Source organism: Limanda limanda, chromosome 13, assembly GCF_963576545.1.
Source record: "Limanda limanda chromosome 13, fLimLim1.1, whole genome shotgun sequence".
NCBI lineage: Eukaryota > Metazoa > Chordata > Actinopteri > Pleuronectiformes > Pleuronectidae > Limanda > Limanda limanda.
In genome coordinates, this window is record NC_083648.1 from 5334621 (window position 1) to 5347919 (window position 13299).

At 43.4% G+C, this 13299-nt stretch overlaps 1 protein-coding gene across 1 annotated transcript in view; it reads right to left on the reverse strand.

Moving 5' to 3' along the window:
• nfatc4 (nuclear factor of activated T cells 4) overlaps positions 1–12838 on the reverse strand; it is a 15570-nt gene extending 2732 nt beyond the window's left edge. Inside the window, exons 1-12 of the mRNA XM_061084200.1 lie at positions 12643–12838; positions 6794–6960; positions 5473–5988; positions 5186–5361; positions 4215–4377; positions 3325–3425; positions 3131–3232; positions 2438–2625; positions 1976–2116; positions 1293–1348; positions 1065–1191; positions 34–756 (exon numbers count right to left, since the gene is read on the reverse strand). Of these exons, the coding sequence (XP_060940183.1) occupies positions 34–756; positions 1065–1191; positions 1293–1348; positions 1976–2116; positions 2438–2625; positions 3131–3232; positions 3325–3425; positions 4215–4377; positions 5186–5361; positions 5473–5988; positions 6794–6960; positions 12643–12838 (2656 nt within the window). The remainder of the gene's footprint in view (positions 1–33; positions 757–1064; positions 1192–1292; positions 1349–1975; positions 2117–2437; positions 2626–3130; positions 3233–3324; positions 3426–4214; positions 4378–5185; positions 5362–5472; positions 5989–6793; positions 6961–12642) is intronic.
• Positions 12839–13299: the final 461 nt, after the last annotated feature.

Genomic DNA, 13299 nt, shown 5'->3' on the forward strand with positions numbered 1-13299 from the left:
TCCTCAACATAAAGAACCATGAATGTAACTCACCCTCTTCGAAGGTAATGTGGTGCATCGACACCGAGCTGCTAAACTCCAGGGGGCAGTCTTGCATCTTGGCATCCCTCTCTCCCCCATGTCCCATCCCCATCACCCTTCCCTGGGGGTCCCAGCCGTCATAATGGGAGTAGGGCGCTGGGAACATGTCCTGATAGGGACTGGGGTTGGAGGGAGGGGAGGGACACACCTCCTGAGAATAAGCAGAGTACTGGGGGTAAGGGGAGGTGGACATGGGAGGCAGAGGGGAGGTGGAGATGGGACTGCTGGCTGGGAACGGGCTGAGGGAGGAGGAGTGGGAGGGGGAGGGTGAGGAGGACAGGTAGGGTGAGTCCAGCCACGGGGAGGGAGAAGGGGAGGGGGGCTGCGGCCCGCGGGGGTACAGAGGAGGGAGGAGCTCGGTGAAGCCCAGCTCCAGGTTCTCAAAGCTGGGGTGGCGCTCGGAGAGGCCGGCTCTGGACCCGGCCGGCTCCTCCCCCCCGGCGTCGGGCGTGGAGCAGTACTCCTCGTGGTAGCTCATGGGGGGGCAGGGAGGAGAGTAGGTGGAAGGGTAGGGGGGCAGGTTGAAGCCCAGGCCTCGGTCCTCAGCCAGGGGGTCGCCCCTCACGTGGAAGCCCCTGTCCATCCGGAGCGGACCCTCGGGAGGACACAGCGTCCCCCTGTCCAGAGGCAGCGCCGACGGCCGGGACAGCAGAGGCTCCTCCTCCTTAAACAGGACTTCAGGGAAAGACAAGAAAAACCAATCACTGCACATTCATAATAATACTGATGAATATTAATACATCTTCCTGCTAATAAAGAACTCAAGTAGTATGTTAATATTGTGTGTTTTCTCTAAAAAATGTTGGTTTTAGTTATTTAGTCTTCAGAGAAGAACAGATTTTTAAACCAAATGAATAAAAATGGGTTCATATTACATTTACAATATTCAGGTTCAATACTCAATTCTGAACTTGGAAAATACAAAATCAGAAATACACTTATATGTACAGACAGAGTTTCTACTGGGAGCGATGGACACTCACTGGGGAGATACTTGAAGCAGTGAGTGCTGCTTCTCTTCCTCTTCCCGTTGGACACGTACAGACTGAGGGACACGGGCCGGCTGACGGACAGGTCGCTGTAGGCGGGAACTCTCACGCACAGCAAACCCTACGAGGTCAAAAAGGGGCGTGGTCATGTGACCGATTATTTACATTCATCGGATGCTACTGAGTTGATCGGTGAGGAAAAGTTGTGACATTGAAAATTACCTCGTTGCTGTTGTCACGGTCGACATGAGCCTCCTCCTCCCACTGTAACTTACCATCTAATAGATAAGAAGGAAGAATTAAGGTCAAGTGGAAGGTAGATGCACACACACACGCACACACACACACACACACATTTAAATAATTAATTTGAATCCACCAACCATATTTGTACAAAAAAGATTTAAACATTTCTCAGGGGTTGAATACAGCTTAGTGACTCATGGGTACAATATCATCTCCTACGCCAAACAGCAAGACTACCTATAACAGAGCAGAACTTTGCTAGTTGTTTAGATCGTCTCTTACTAAGTCCTGCCAGTCGTAGTCCACTGACAGAAAGTTTATGGACATGCCCCAGACTTCCTAATATCAATACTACCAGTTTACATGTATAGCCTAGGTCTCTCCTTTTAGCAACAACGGGCTGGTATTTGGTCAACTTGTCAAGGAAGGCTATGTCCATATAGAGGTCATAGACACACACACACACACACACACACAAACACACACACACACGATTGAAATCCCAAGGGCGTAAAAGACTGAATTGTGTGGAGGGAAATTAACTGGTGGCTGGTTTTTAAAAGAGGCCTCTGATTTTACCTGCAAATGTTATATTATATAAGAGTTTTTTCTCCCACTACACAACAGACATTTCCCAGTCTCCCCCTGTGGACGTTTACCTGTCCCTCTCTCCATGAAAAGGACCCTGGAGATCGGCAGGAAGTTGGTGCCACTCAGCAGAAGTTCCTCTCCGCCCTCCACGGAACAGGAAGTGATGCTGACCGACTCGATGACCGGAAGCTCCTGGGCCGAGCGCTGGGCTGAGGGAGGGAGAACCAGCAAATCAGAACCAGTAGAAATACTCACAATCTAAAGCCAAAGTGTGCAGAGACAATTATTCGACTTGATTATTTGATCAACAGAAAACACACAAGACTAAAAATAATGCACCCAAAAGAAAAGGTACATTCATATCCCTGGTGTCCTTTGAAAGTCATTATATATTACAGAGACATGCAGTGACATGAGGAACCAAAGAAGCTTCTACAGATGCAATCAGGAGCCTTAGATATTTCTACAATGTATTATCTCTCAGTGTTGTATGAAGCTTTGACCCAAAAAACGTGTGACCAGCAACTCACAGCATTCGATGGGCAGCGAGGCCGCCTGCAGAGCCAGGACCCGTCCAGGCGGGGCTGCAGGGGGCGCTAGATGGAGGTGGGTGCGAAACACCAAACGCACACGAGTGTTCTTCCTGCCGACGTCCGTTTCCCCTTTCCTCAGCTCGATGTCCGAGTTCCTCAGCTTCAGGATCCCTGCACAGTCGATGCTACAACACAAACAATTTTTTTAAATCACACCAAACAAACAGAACTTAAACACATTTATTTATGTAAAACACCTTTTCTACAATGTTAATTCTGTCAAATATATAGTGGCACATATCGACAAACATTTACGCCAATACTTGATATACTCACATCAAATATACGTTACTCTTATGTAGAATCTTGTGAAATCCTAAAATGTTAAAATGTCAAATAAAAGAAGTAAAAAGTATATTGTTTTCTTTTAAAATGTTGTGGTGTTGCAATATAAAGTATATCGTAGCATATAATGGAAATAAATAAACTACAAGTACCTCAATATTGTATTTGGCTTAGCATTTGTTGGGTAGTGTCATTATTTAAGGAGCCTCCTCCTCAAATATATAAAGCAGACGTCAAAAGAGCCTTGAAATCAGAGACTAAAGCTGAATAACCTGTTTAAATCTGAATATCTCGTCTCGTGGTCATGAGGAGGTAACACACTAGACTCCGTGTGTCTCTACTCACAGTGCGGTCATGTTGTTCTCGGGGTTCAGGGGGATGTCCAGCACTTTGGTCCCGGCCTGAACGCTCTCATGACTGGCAGTGCCCACCATCTTCCCCGTGACCCTGCACAGAGACACAGCTCAGACTCAACAGGACAGCTCCAGTGACAGCTTGTTTTTAAACACACAGTGATCTGCTGGTGAGAGACTCGGTACCTGTGGATCTGATAGAAAGGATGCGGCCTGATGGATCTGTCGTCCGCTGTTCCGACGAAGACCTGAAGAGAGAGCGGTTTCCTCTCAGTGTATCCACACAGCTGTGGAGAGAGAGAGAGACGCAGAGCGAGAGGTGAACACAACCTGTGACCTCACACTTTGCTCCATTAATTAATTAATTAATTAATTAATTAATTATTATGAGAAATAAAGATGGACGACATGACAGCTCCCAAAAGTGAAGCCAGAGCATTTGGACTAAAGAGTCAAAGAACACGTTTAGCGAATTCAACGATTATAGTTTCTTTCATTTAAGCAGGGGTGTAAAGTAACGAATTACATTTACTCACGTTACTGTAATTGAGTAGTTTTTTCGTGTACTTTGTAATTTTTTGAGTAGTTTTTGAAATGGGTAATTTTACCTTTACTTAAGTAGATTTTAACCGAAGTATTGCACCTTTTTCTCACTGAAAAGGAGCGGTCCCATCAAGTTGTTGGAAGTAACTAAGTAACTTTTACTTAAAGTACATTTTAAATGAACTACTTTTTACTTTTACTTGAGTAGATTTTTAGCTGGGTACTTTTACTTGTACTTAAGTAAAATTTCATCAAAGTAAAGGTACTTTTACTTGAGTACAATATTTCAGTACTTTTTACACCTCTGCATTTAAGGTTGTTCTTATCACTGATGTACTTACAAGTGTTCAATTATTCAAGACTTTTGGTTGTAATTATTGCTTTAAAAACAGGGTCAAAGGTCACGATTGACAGCTGAGATTCACTCACGAGAGGTCTCATCCATCTTTATTTATATTCTCTGGTTTGTTGGGACAAATCTCTGTCTTCACTGTGATTACATCTCTTAGGAGCTACGTTGACTTGTGCCTCACCTTGACGACAGGATGTCCTGAGGGCGTGGCCTTGACGGCCCCCCGGCTGCCCTCCGTCTCGTAGTGCGCTCTGTGGTGAGGCCGCGGCTGCACCTCGATACGCAGCTCGTACTGGTCGAACTGGGACGGCAGCGGCCAGTCCAGCGGAGGCAGAGCGTTAGACCTGGAAAATCCAGAGAGACTGTGACCCTAGGGTTTATATATACTGTTAAATTTGTACTTTAATTTTTTTGTTTTTTTAGAATATTTTATTTTTCCAAATATTTTCACAGTGTGAGAGAACATACAGAGCATACAGAACACTCTACATTAAACATTACAGAAAATTACAAAACAAAATTTAAAAAATTAAAAAAATACACACATAGATGAAATAAAACTAATTAAATAAATAAAGTAAATAATTCCCCCCACCCAAAGAGTAAACAAAAAACAAAAAAAGTTGGTGCATAGGATGACACAACACAGAGAAATACCGCAATGACACAGTAAATAATGTAATTCAGAGCTCCAAATAGTTACAGTCCTATGGTTCCGTTGGTGGTGTATCCATGTTCTCCAGATAAGGCTGCCAGATTTTCAAAAATAACTTATATTTCTTTCTGAGACTATATGTCATCTTTTCAAGAGGAATACAACTGTTCATTTCCACAGACCATCAGTCTATGAGAGTCGGGGAATCAGACTTCCAAGTCATTGCTTTACATTTTTGGTACTTTAATGTTGTGTGAATAAGTGTGTGAGTGTGTGTGTGTGTGTGTGTGTGTGTGTGTGTGTGTGTGTGTGTGAGTCTGTGTGTGTGTGTGTGTGTGTGTGTGTGTGTGTGTGTGTGTGTGTGTGAGTGTGTGTGTGTGTGAGTGTGAGTGTGTGAGTGTGTGTGTGTGTGTGTGTGTGTGTGTGTGTGTGTGTGTGTGTGTGTGTGTGTGTGTGTGTGTGTGTGTGAGTCTGTGTGTGTGTGTGTGTGTCCTGACCTGAACAGGGGGCTGTGGCTGCTGGCTCGGGTCCGGCCCCAGGCCAGAGCAGGGGGCACAGAGAGGTAGTCCATGCCCAGAGGAGGGGGCTCTCTCCTGGGCTGCTGGCTCTCGGGCAGTGGGCAGTGGGAGGCGTGGCCTGGAGCCTGCTCCTGCTCCGCCTCCCTGGGAGACAACTGGAGGACAAGAGGTCAAGTTCACCACCGCATCAAAATCAAAAAGTTCATAACGATGATTCACGATTTCACGATTCATATTTGATCACAGAACCAAACTAGCATCTTCACCTGTTCCAACGACGTCTTCCTGGTTTTCTGAGGGATGCTGAGCTCGCAGCTGCTGGGCGGAGCTTGTGAGTTGAGGTGTGAGTCTCCGCCCTCCAGGTTGAACCCCTGCAGTTCCTCTGAGTAACTGCCCCTCCGCGAGGTGCATGGCGAGGCCAGAGGGGAGTTTCGGCGCTTTTTACCCCCGGGGGAAGTTGGCCTGGATGACGGCGAGAGCCCGAAATTGACGGCGGCCTCGTTGAGCTCCTCCTCCTCCACCAGCAGGGAGTCGCAGCTGGAGGCGGGGCTGAGCCAGCCTCGGGAGGAGGGGCTGGAGGCCGGGCTGGGGCTGAGGGAGCCGGGGCATCTGTCCCGGTAGCTGAAGGGGTCCAGCAGGGGGAGGTAGAGGCGCTCGCGGTCCCACCCACCTCCTCCACCGCCCATGTCCCAGTAGCTGGAGATGGTCGGTGCTGGGTCGTCTTCGGGGGAGATGGTGGTGATCTGGATGCTCGGACACTCGACCACACGAGACTCCGACACCTGAATATATTGTTGTTTTGTTTTTATGTACAGTGGCAATTTCAAATATTTCCAATATATGCAACTGTTCAGTTTACTAAGAGGTTAACTTAGTTTCACCTCAGTTGACAAGTCACCAGAGTTACTTTTACACACACAACAACACACACACACACACACAGCTGTTTTCCTTGTAAATGAATATTAACGCTCACCGCCTATTCCAGAAAATCTCTGCACCTTAGCATTGTACGTGCCCATAACTCTCTCACTGTATATATTGTTTCGTTTTATATTGTTTTATAGATATTTATATTTATATATATATATAGTTGTTTAATATCTGATTGTTATTTATGTGCACCAACCACACCAAAGCAATTGCCTGTATGTGAATATATACTTGGCAATTAAAAGAATTCTGATTCTGATTCTGATTCTGATTCTGAACCCAGGACGAGAGGGATGCTTTACTCTCTTAGCTGCTTCTCTCAAATGTTTCATAATCAAGTAATCACTTCCAACAAGGAGGTTTTGTTTGTTTGTACGAGTGACGTCTCTGAAACTGATCAAAGTCTCAGTTTCTCCTCAGAGAAGTAGATTTAACTTCGTTCTAAATCAAGTAAATCTCGAGTTGTGAGCGATGCATCGGTGCAGAGCAGCTATGATCAGTTATGAGTGATGTTAGAGATAACCCTAACCCTCATTGTTTGCAGTTAATGATGCAAAATGTGCAAAATATGCAGAATAATCCATAACCTCTCTTTGTTTTTCCCGCTCAAACCATCTGAGTGTAATAAACCAACACGTGACCAGGGGGTCTCACCTGCACCGAGCGAGCTGGCAGGCTCTCGTAGGTCCCGCTGAAGTCTCGGACCGCGGCCCGGCGTGGGGGGGGCGAGTGCATCCCGGCCCGCTGACTGGCTGAGGGCGGCGAGCTGGGGATGCTGATGGAGTGAGCGGTGTGAGTGGCAGCCAAGTGGTTGTCTGTAACTGAAAGAACAAACAATACGCAGATTCAATTTGAGGAAAACGTGACGCAGACATGAAAATATGATTTACGCAATTTGGACGAAAAACAGCCGAAATAATTCCTACAATCAATTGCTGCTTATGTTCATTTCCCTAATATTCACCTTTACTTCCACGTGGGAACAATTTATTTTCTGGCTGCATTACTGAACAAAAAAAAAAACCTCCACAAATCTTTTTCCCTCATTGTTCAAACACACTTTTGTTTTATATCACGAGGGATTCTGGGGTCATGTGACCTCACACTGATCTTTTTCCAGAACCGCACCATGACGTTTCTTTAACTCTACTGCTCTTTTATATCTGGCACTGACAGAGGCTCATTAGATGTCCATCAAAAATATTGTAAACACAATTTGCGGTAAGTAAAGACTCATTTCTCGATCATCAACGTTTTCATTTTCCTTGATTCACTGCAGTGTAATTGTTTCCATGTGGAGGAGACATGCAACTGGAGCTTTTTCACAGGAAGTGAACGGCTTGCGTCTTTCAGTCAAATAATGATCTTTTAATATAAAAGTATTTGAATAGTTTTGACTTCTTGGGGTAAATCTGCGTATTTGCTTTCCTGTTAGACGTCAGATTATCGCTCGCAGACTGTAAATATGAAGCCGGATCCTGGAACTGAGGGGAAACCCTGAGCCTGGTTCTCTCCAGAGGTCAGTTGGCCTATTACAGCACCTTCTCATTAGATTTATATATAATCGCCAAAAACAAAGGTTTGTGTTTTTGTTGCCTAGTTACTGAGTTTCTACAGTAGCCCACAGCGGAAAAGTCAAACCGTAGCTGATTTGATTGATCCATACAAGAACAAGATTGAGTCTTTGAGGGAAGTTATGTGCCATATTTTGAATGATGTGAATATTAAAGGACCAGTGTGAAGAATTTACTAGGATATATCATCAGAAGTGAAATACAAGATGTTTCATTCATCTATAATCACATAAACTAAGATGCATTGTCCCTTTACATCTACATGTGGAGCACGTCCTCTTTAACAGAGTCCTCCATGATGCACCACCATGTTTCTACAGTAGCCCAGAGGGGACAAACTACACCTGAGGGTCCAGAGAGGATCTTTCACATTTTCACAGCATATGATTCTCCCATAGTTTGGTATAAGGTTTACGTTACTTTATTTCGGTGTATTAGTTTTATTTTACCTCTAAATTCAGACTATTAGGAATTGTTTGACGATAATAAATAATACGATAATTTAAATGTATACATATAAAGTTTTAGTCCATACGAAACTCACCCAACTTGTGAATGAGCAACGCCTACATGGTTTAAACATCAAATTTGATTTCCCTACGAGATTATTCTGTTGTCTGAGGTTAAAATATTGAAACTTAAACTTACTTAAAATCTGCTCAGAAATAATAAAAGTGATGATTAGATGTTTACTTAAATTTATCATTTTGGTATAAAACAAATTAGACTCACCTTAATGTTTAACTTTATATTCCATAGACTTCCACTCATATGTCAACAATTCCCTGAATGCACCTCAGAGAGTTTGAACTTTGAATTCTGAACAAAACATGAAGTTAACTTTTGCCTCAATGATTCAAATCTTATGTCGCTAAGAGTCACAAAACCAAACTCGGCCGCTGGTTCTGGCATTGATGAAGAAATCAAACCAAACTAAACAAACAACCAGCGGGAACACGACCACAGGCTTCACCAGCACGCTTCCCCAGCGTGGAGCGGGCGCCCTCCGCACGCATCCAAATGGTAGTTACTCTCCTAATGAGCGTGGCTCCAAACCGCCATTGTTGCCATGGCAACCGGCCATACAGGCAACTTTTTGGGCAACACGGACACACAACAGCAAACGCCAACAAACTAAGACTCAGGGTGAAAACTCTCTTCAAATGTTTCCTGGCAAAACAAAATATTTCCAAGTGATTAAAGCTGCAGCGCTGAGGCAACTCCTCGGCTGGTGGACGACTGCTCGCTTGAAAACAAAGATTTACATGATTGTGTTCTGACCAGCGTAGAAGTTTACGAGCCAAGAGAAAAGTTACCCAAACACTAAGTGAACCCAATAAAAGCTGATCTCAAGTCGGACAAATCGAGTTCGCGTTAATATTTTATTACGTGTCCTGAGCTGAACCTCACTAAAAAACAGATGAGTGATTGCCAACCCCCCCCCACAGAGGGAGGTCAAATGAATCTGAACCATTGTGAGATAATCTATATAACACCAACAAACCCCCAATTGGACACATGGATACTGTAATGAAACTGACGAGTGCCTCTTATGTACACGTGGTAAAGATTGATCAGAGATCTGCAGTTTGTTTGGTGGCTGTCAGATCCTATAAATAACTATTAACTCTGCTGCTGGCTACGATTAACTCAATTAAATAGCATGTGACAGTCTAAAACCAAAAAGCTTTGTTCAGACCCAAAAACTGTAAATACAAACATCTATATGTCTGTAGACAGAGCAGCACAACTCACCTGAAAATGATTCAACACAATCATCGTTATATTTGAGTGGGAAGCCTCAATTACAACGTTAAATATAATTCTTATAAATGAGGAGTTTTGTTGCTGTTTGATTTGCACAAATATATTATACATAAATATAAAGACTGGTCAAAATGCCTGCGCCAAGGAGGTTATGTTTTCACCCCGTCCATTTGTTTGTTGTCTGTTTGTTTGTTTGTGACCAAGATGACACAAAAACAACTAAATGGACGTCCAAAGAATTTGGTTCATATTTCAAAATTTCACTTGATTTTTCAGAGAATCATTTATGGATCCTGATTAATAAAATAAATAGTAATCAGGCATGTTTATGGGACTGATATTAATGAGTGTTTGTAGTTTGGTGCAGATCCAAAGAAAAATCTGGTTCTGGTGAATTTAAATGTGGATTCATAAGAGGACTGTTGGGCCTCAAAGTTTTCAAAATGTAGATGGTGATTGCTGTGATGGAATTAAATTAACTTGGACATTAGGGAACTCCCAATGGATCAAGTTATGAAGTTTGTGATGATTAAAAAGGCTAGAAAATCAAGAAAATACATAATTCTGCGAAACACAACTGCTCAGATCTTGCATCTTTGTTCTTATGAATCATTTGCTCATTTTACCTCCTTGTCTCCTCTTCTAACAGTTTCTGAAATTATCATTTAAATATTATTTAAAATCAAAGAGCGGCACAGGATTGACAGATACAAACACATTATCTTGTCACTTTCCTGAGAGCAGCCTCGTCCACTCGAGAGAGGAGACTTGTGTTTAAGACGTATGTTTATACTGTTTATATAATTCAGAGAAGTGCTTCAGTCACAAATGGATGAATGACAAAATCTTATTTTACGATTAAATTAATCTTTGACCTTTTGTTTCTACCATGTCGAGCGACTAACAGACTATTATTATTATTCAATGTCCGGAGTTGAGTCTCTCACAGAAAATAGATGCAAGAAATCTTGAGAGATAATTAAATTATTGTGATTTAAAAAAACAATTTCTGCTGATCTCTCAGATCTTCCTTTAATCTTTGCCTCGTTTTCATTTCTCTGTCATTAACTATTACATTTTTCTTGGACCTTATAAAGCCGACTGTCGTATGAACCACGACATGAAACACATTTTGTTTTTGTCATGGTTGTTTTAAAAGTCTGTTGTTTCTGCAATAAATTACATTCGTTAAGTTGCCAATTTGTTTTTGTCTCTGACCTCATGTTGCCGAGATAAACTTTCAATTATTTCTAGTCAGGAAGATTGACAGACTTTATATTAAAAGTAGAAAAGTTGTATTAGTAGATTCACTGTTTTGGGATTTCAGCATCATGAATGAAAAGTGTGATTATTGCAAAACCCTAAATTTTGATCCTTTCATGCATCTTAAAGTTACAGTTTTAATTGCAGCCAATGATTAAAGTTGTCAAATCAATATGACTTTACTTTAGAATTTCTTCGTGGCACTTTTACTGACTTTTTTTGCACTTCTGGTTAGATACTAAACTGCATTTCGTTGTATAAGTGCTTGTACTGTGCAATGACAATAAAGTTGAATCAAATCTAATCTAATCTAATATGAATAGAAATGGAGAATCGAGGCCGGGGGACGTGACTCTAGAGGTCAGGTGTGGTGTGAAAGATTCGAGTGAGATGCAACGAGACAGAAACTCACTTCTGAGAAGATTTACAATCTGAACAAATACAAATTAATCACTGAATCACTTCGAGTGAAGAAATGATCTCGTGTCTCCTGCAGTTGTGTTGCATGCCTTGGGTGTGGTGATATAACTTTGTGCCAGTGTGGGTGGGAAACACACGAGAGAGTGGATGTGAGGACAGGAGGTGTGTGTCTGTGTGTGCGTGCGTGTGTGTAGTGAGTGTGTGTGTGTGTGTGTGTGTGTGTGTGTGTGTGTGTGTGTGTGTGTGTGTGTCCGCATGTGTGTGTGTAGTGAAACATATTGGGAGATGGAGGTTGAGAGTATGCGGTGCACGTTCAGTACACACAGTACACAGAGGTTGAGGTTCCTACCCAGATGGCAGCTGTTAACTCTACTCACACGCACAGCTGATTGGAAACACATTGAGTCTGGGGCCGCATATACACACACACACACACATGCACTAATAGGCAATAGAGAATATGCACACGGTAAGATGCATACCACACACAAAACAAACACACAATAAAAATATACTTGTGCTCGCATTCTTACAGAATCAAGAGGCACAGACACATTGCATGCAAGTTCCAAGACACACACAAACACACACACACACACACACACACACACACGCACACACACACACACTCACTCACACATTTCATTGATTTCCTAGAGACTTACTCCAGCATTAACTGAAACTTAACCTTAACCTCACCTTAACCTACACTTAAACCTAAACTAAACCTTAACCTTAACCTTGACCTTAACCTTAACTTTAACTTTAACTTTAACTTTAACTTTAATTTTAACTTTAACTTATTAAGCTTTAACCTTTCCATAAACTAACCTTGGCCTAAATCTAAACTTAACCTAACCTGGAAACATGTCTTCACCTTATTATTGATACGGACATTGATTTACGTTACGAGCATGTGGTTTTGTCTCCATAGAGAAAGACAAGTCCCCATAATGTGACAGATTTATGTCCTCACAACATGACTAATACCTGGACCACACACACACAAACATGCACACACACAAACACACAAACACAAACACACACACACACACACACATGCACACACACACACACACAGGTAGATAAAGGCCCTCATTACAACAAATACATGACACTCATAGAAGTTTCCTCTCCTCTCACACATCCTCTCTCTTGGACCCATTCTCACACACACACACACACACACACACACACACACACACACACACACACACACACACACACACACACAATCAGATATAAAGGCCCTTATTACACCAAATACAACACACTCATACAGAAGTTTCCTCTCCTCTCACACCTCCTCTCTCTTTGACCCATTCACACGCACACACACAGACACACACACACACACACGCACACGCACACGCACACGCACACGCACACGCACACGCACACGCACACACACACACACACACACACACACACACACACACACACACACACACACACACAGTCTCTGGAGTTGAGTCTAACCCAGGCTGCTGTTCCCGGGCTCCAGGCGCAGCAGCGGGCCCTCCTCCTCCTCCTCCCCGGGCCCGGAGCTCTCCGGCTCGGCTGGACGCACCGGACCCGCCGGCCCCTCTCTCTGCCTCGGCGGAGGATCCTCCTCGAACACCAGCTTGAACTCGAACTCTCCTTCCTCCCATCCGGAGCCCGGCGCGGCCCCCATCGCCTCCCGGCAGCAGAAGCACCAGGACCCGGGGGACAGGGACTGGATCTTATCTGTCTTTTATCAAACTTTGTCTTTTATTTAAAGCGTCTGCGCGTAAAGGAGCGAACTCTCCAAAGACCTGGTCCCTATGTGCGCGTCATTGCGCAAAGATCCGTCTCCTTGGAAGAAACTGATCCACGCTTCTTCTTCCACACGATGAGAACTTCTCCTTCACTCTTTCAAACTTTTCTCTCTCTCCTCAGACTTGATTCCTTCTTTGCAGTTCCACCAAAAAAAAAACCCAGCTCCTCTTTTCCCAGGTTCACATCTCTGAGCAGATCCTGTTCCCTTGCTTCTTCTCTTCTTTCTCCATCGTCATCTCTCCACACAACTTCTCCCTTCTCCTCCTCTTCCAAAAGCAGGGGAAGAAGAAAAAAAAAGTTGATCAAATATTTTTCTCGTCCTTTACCCTTAATTGC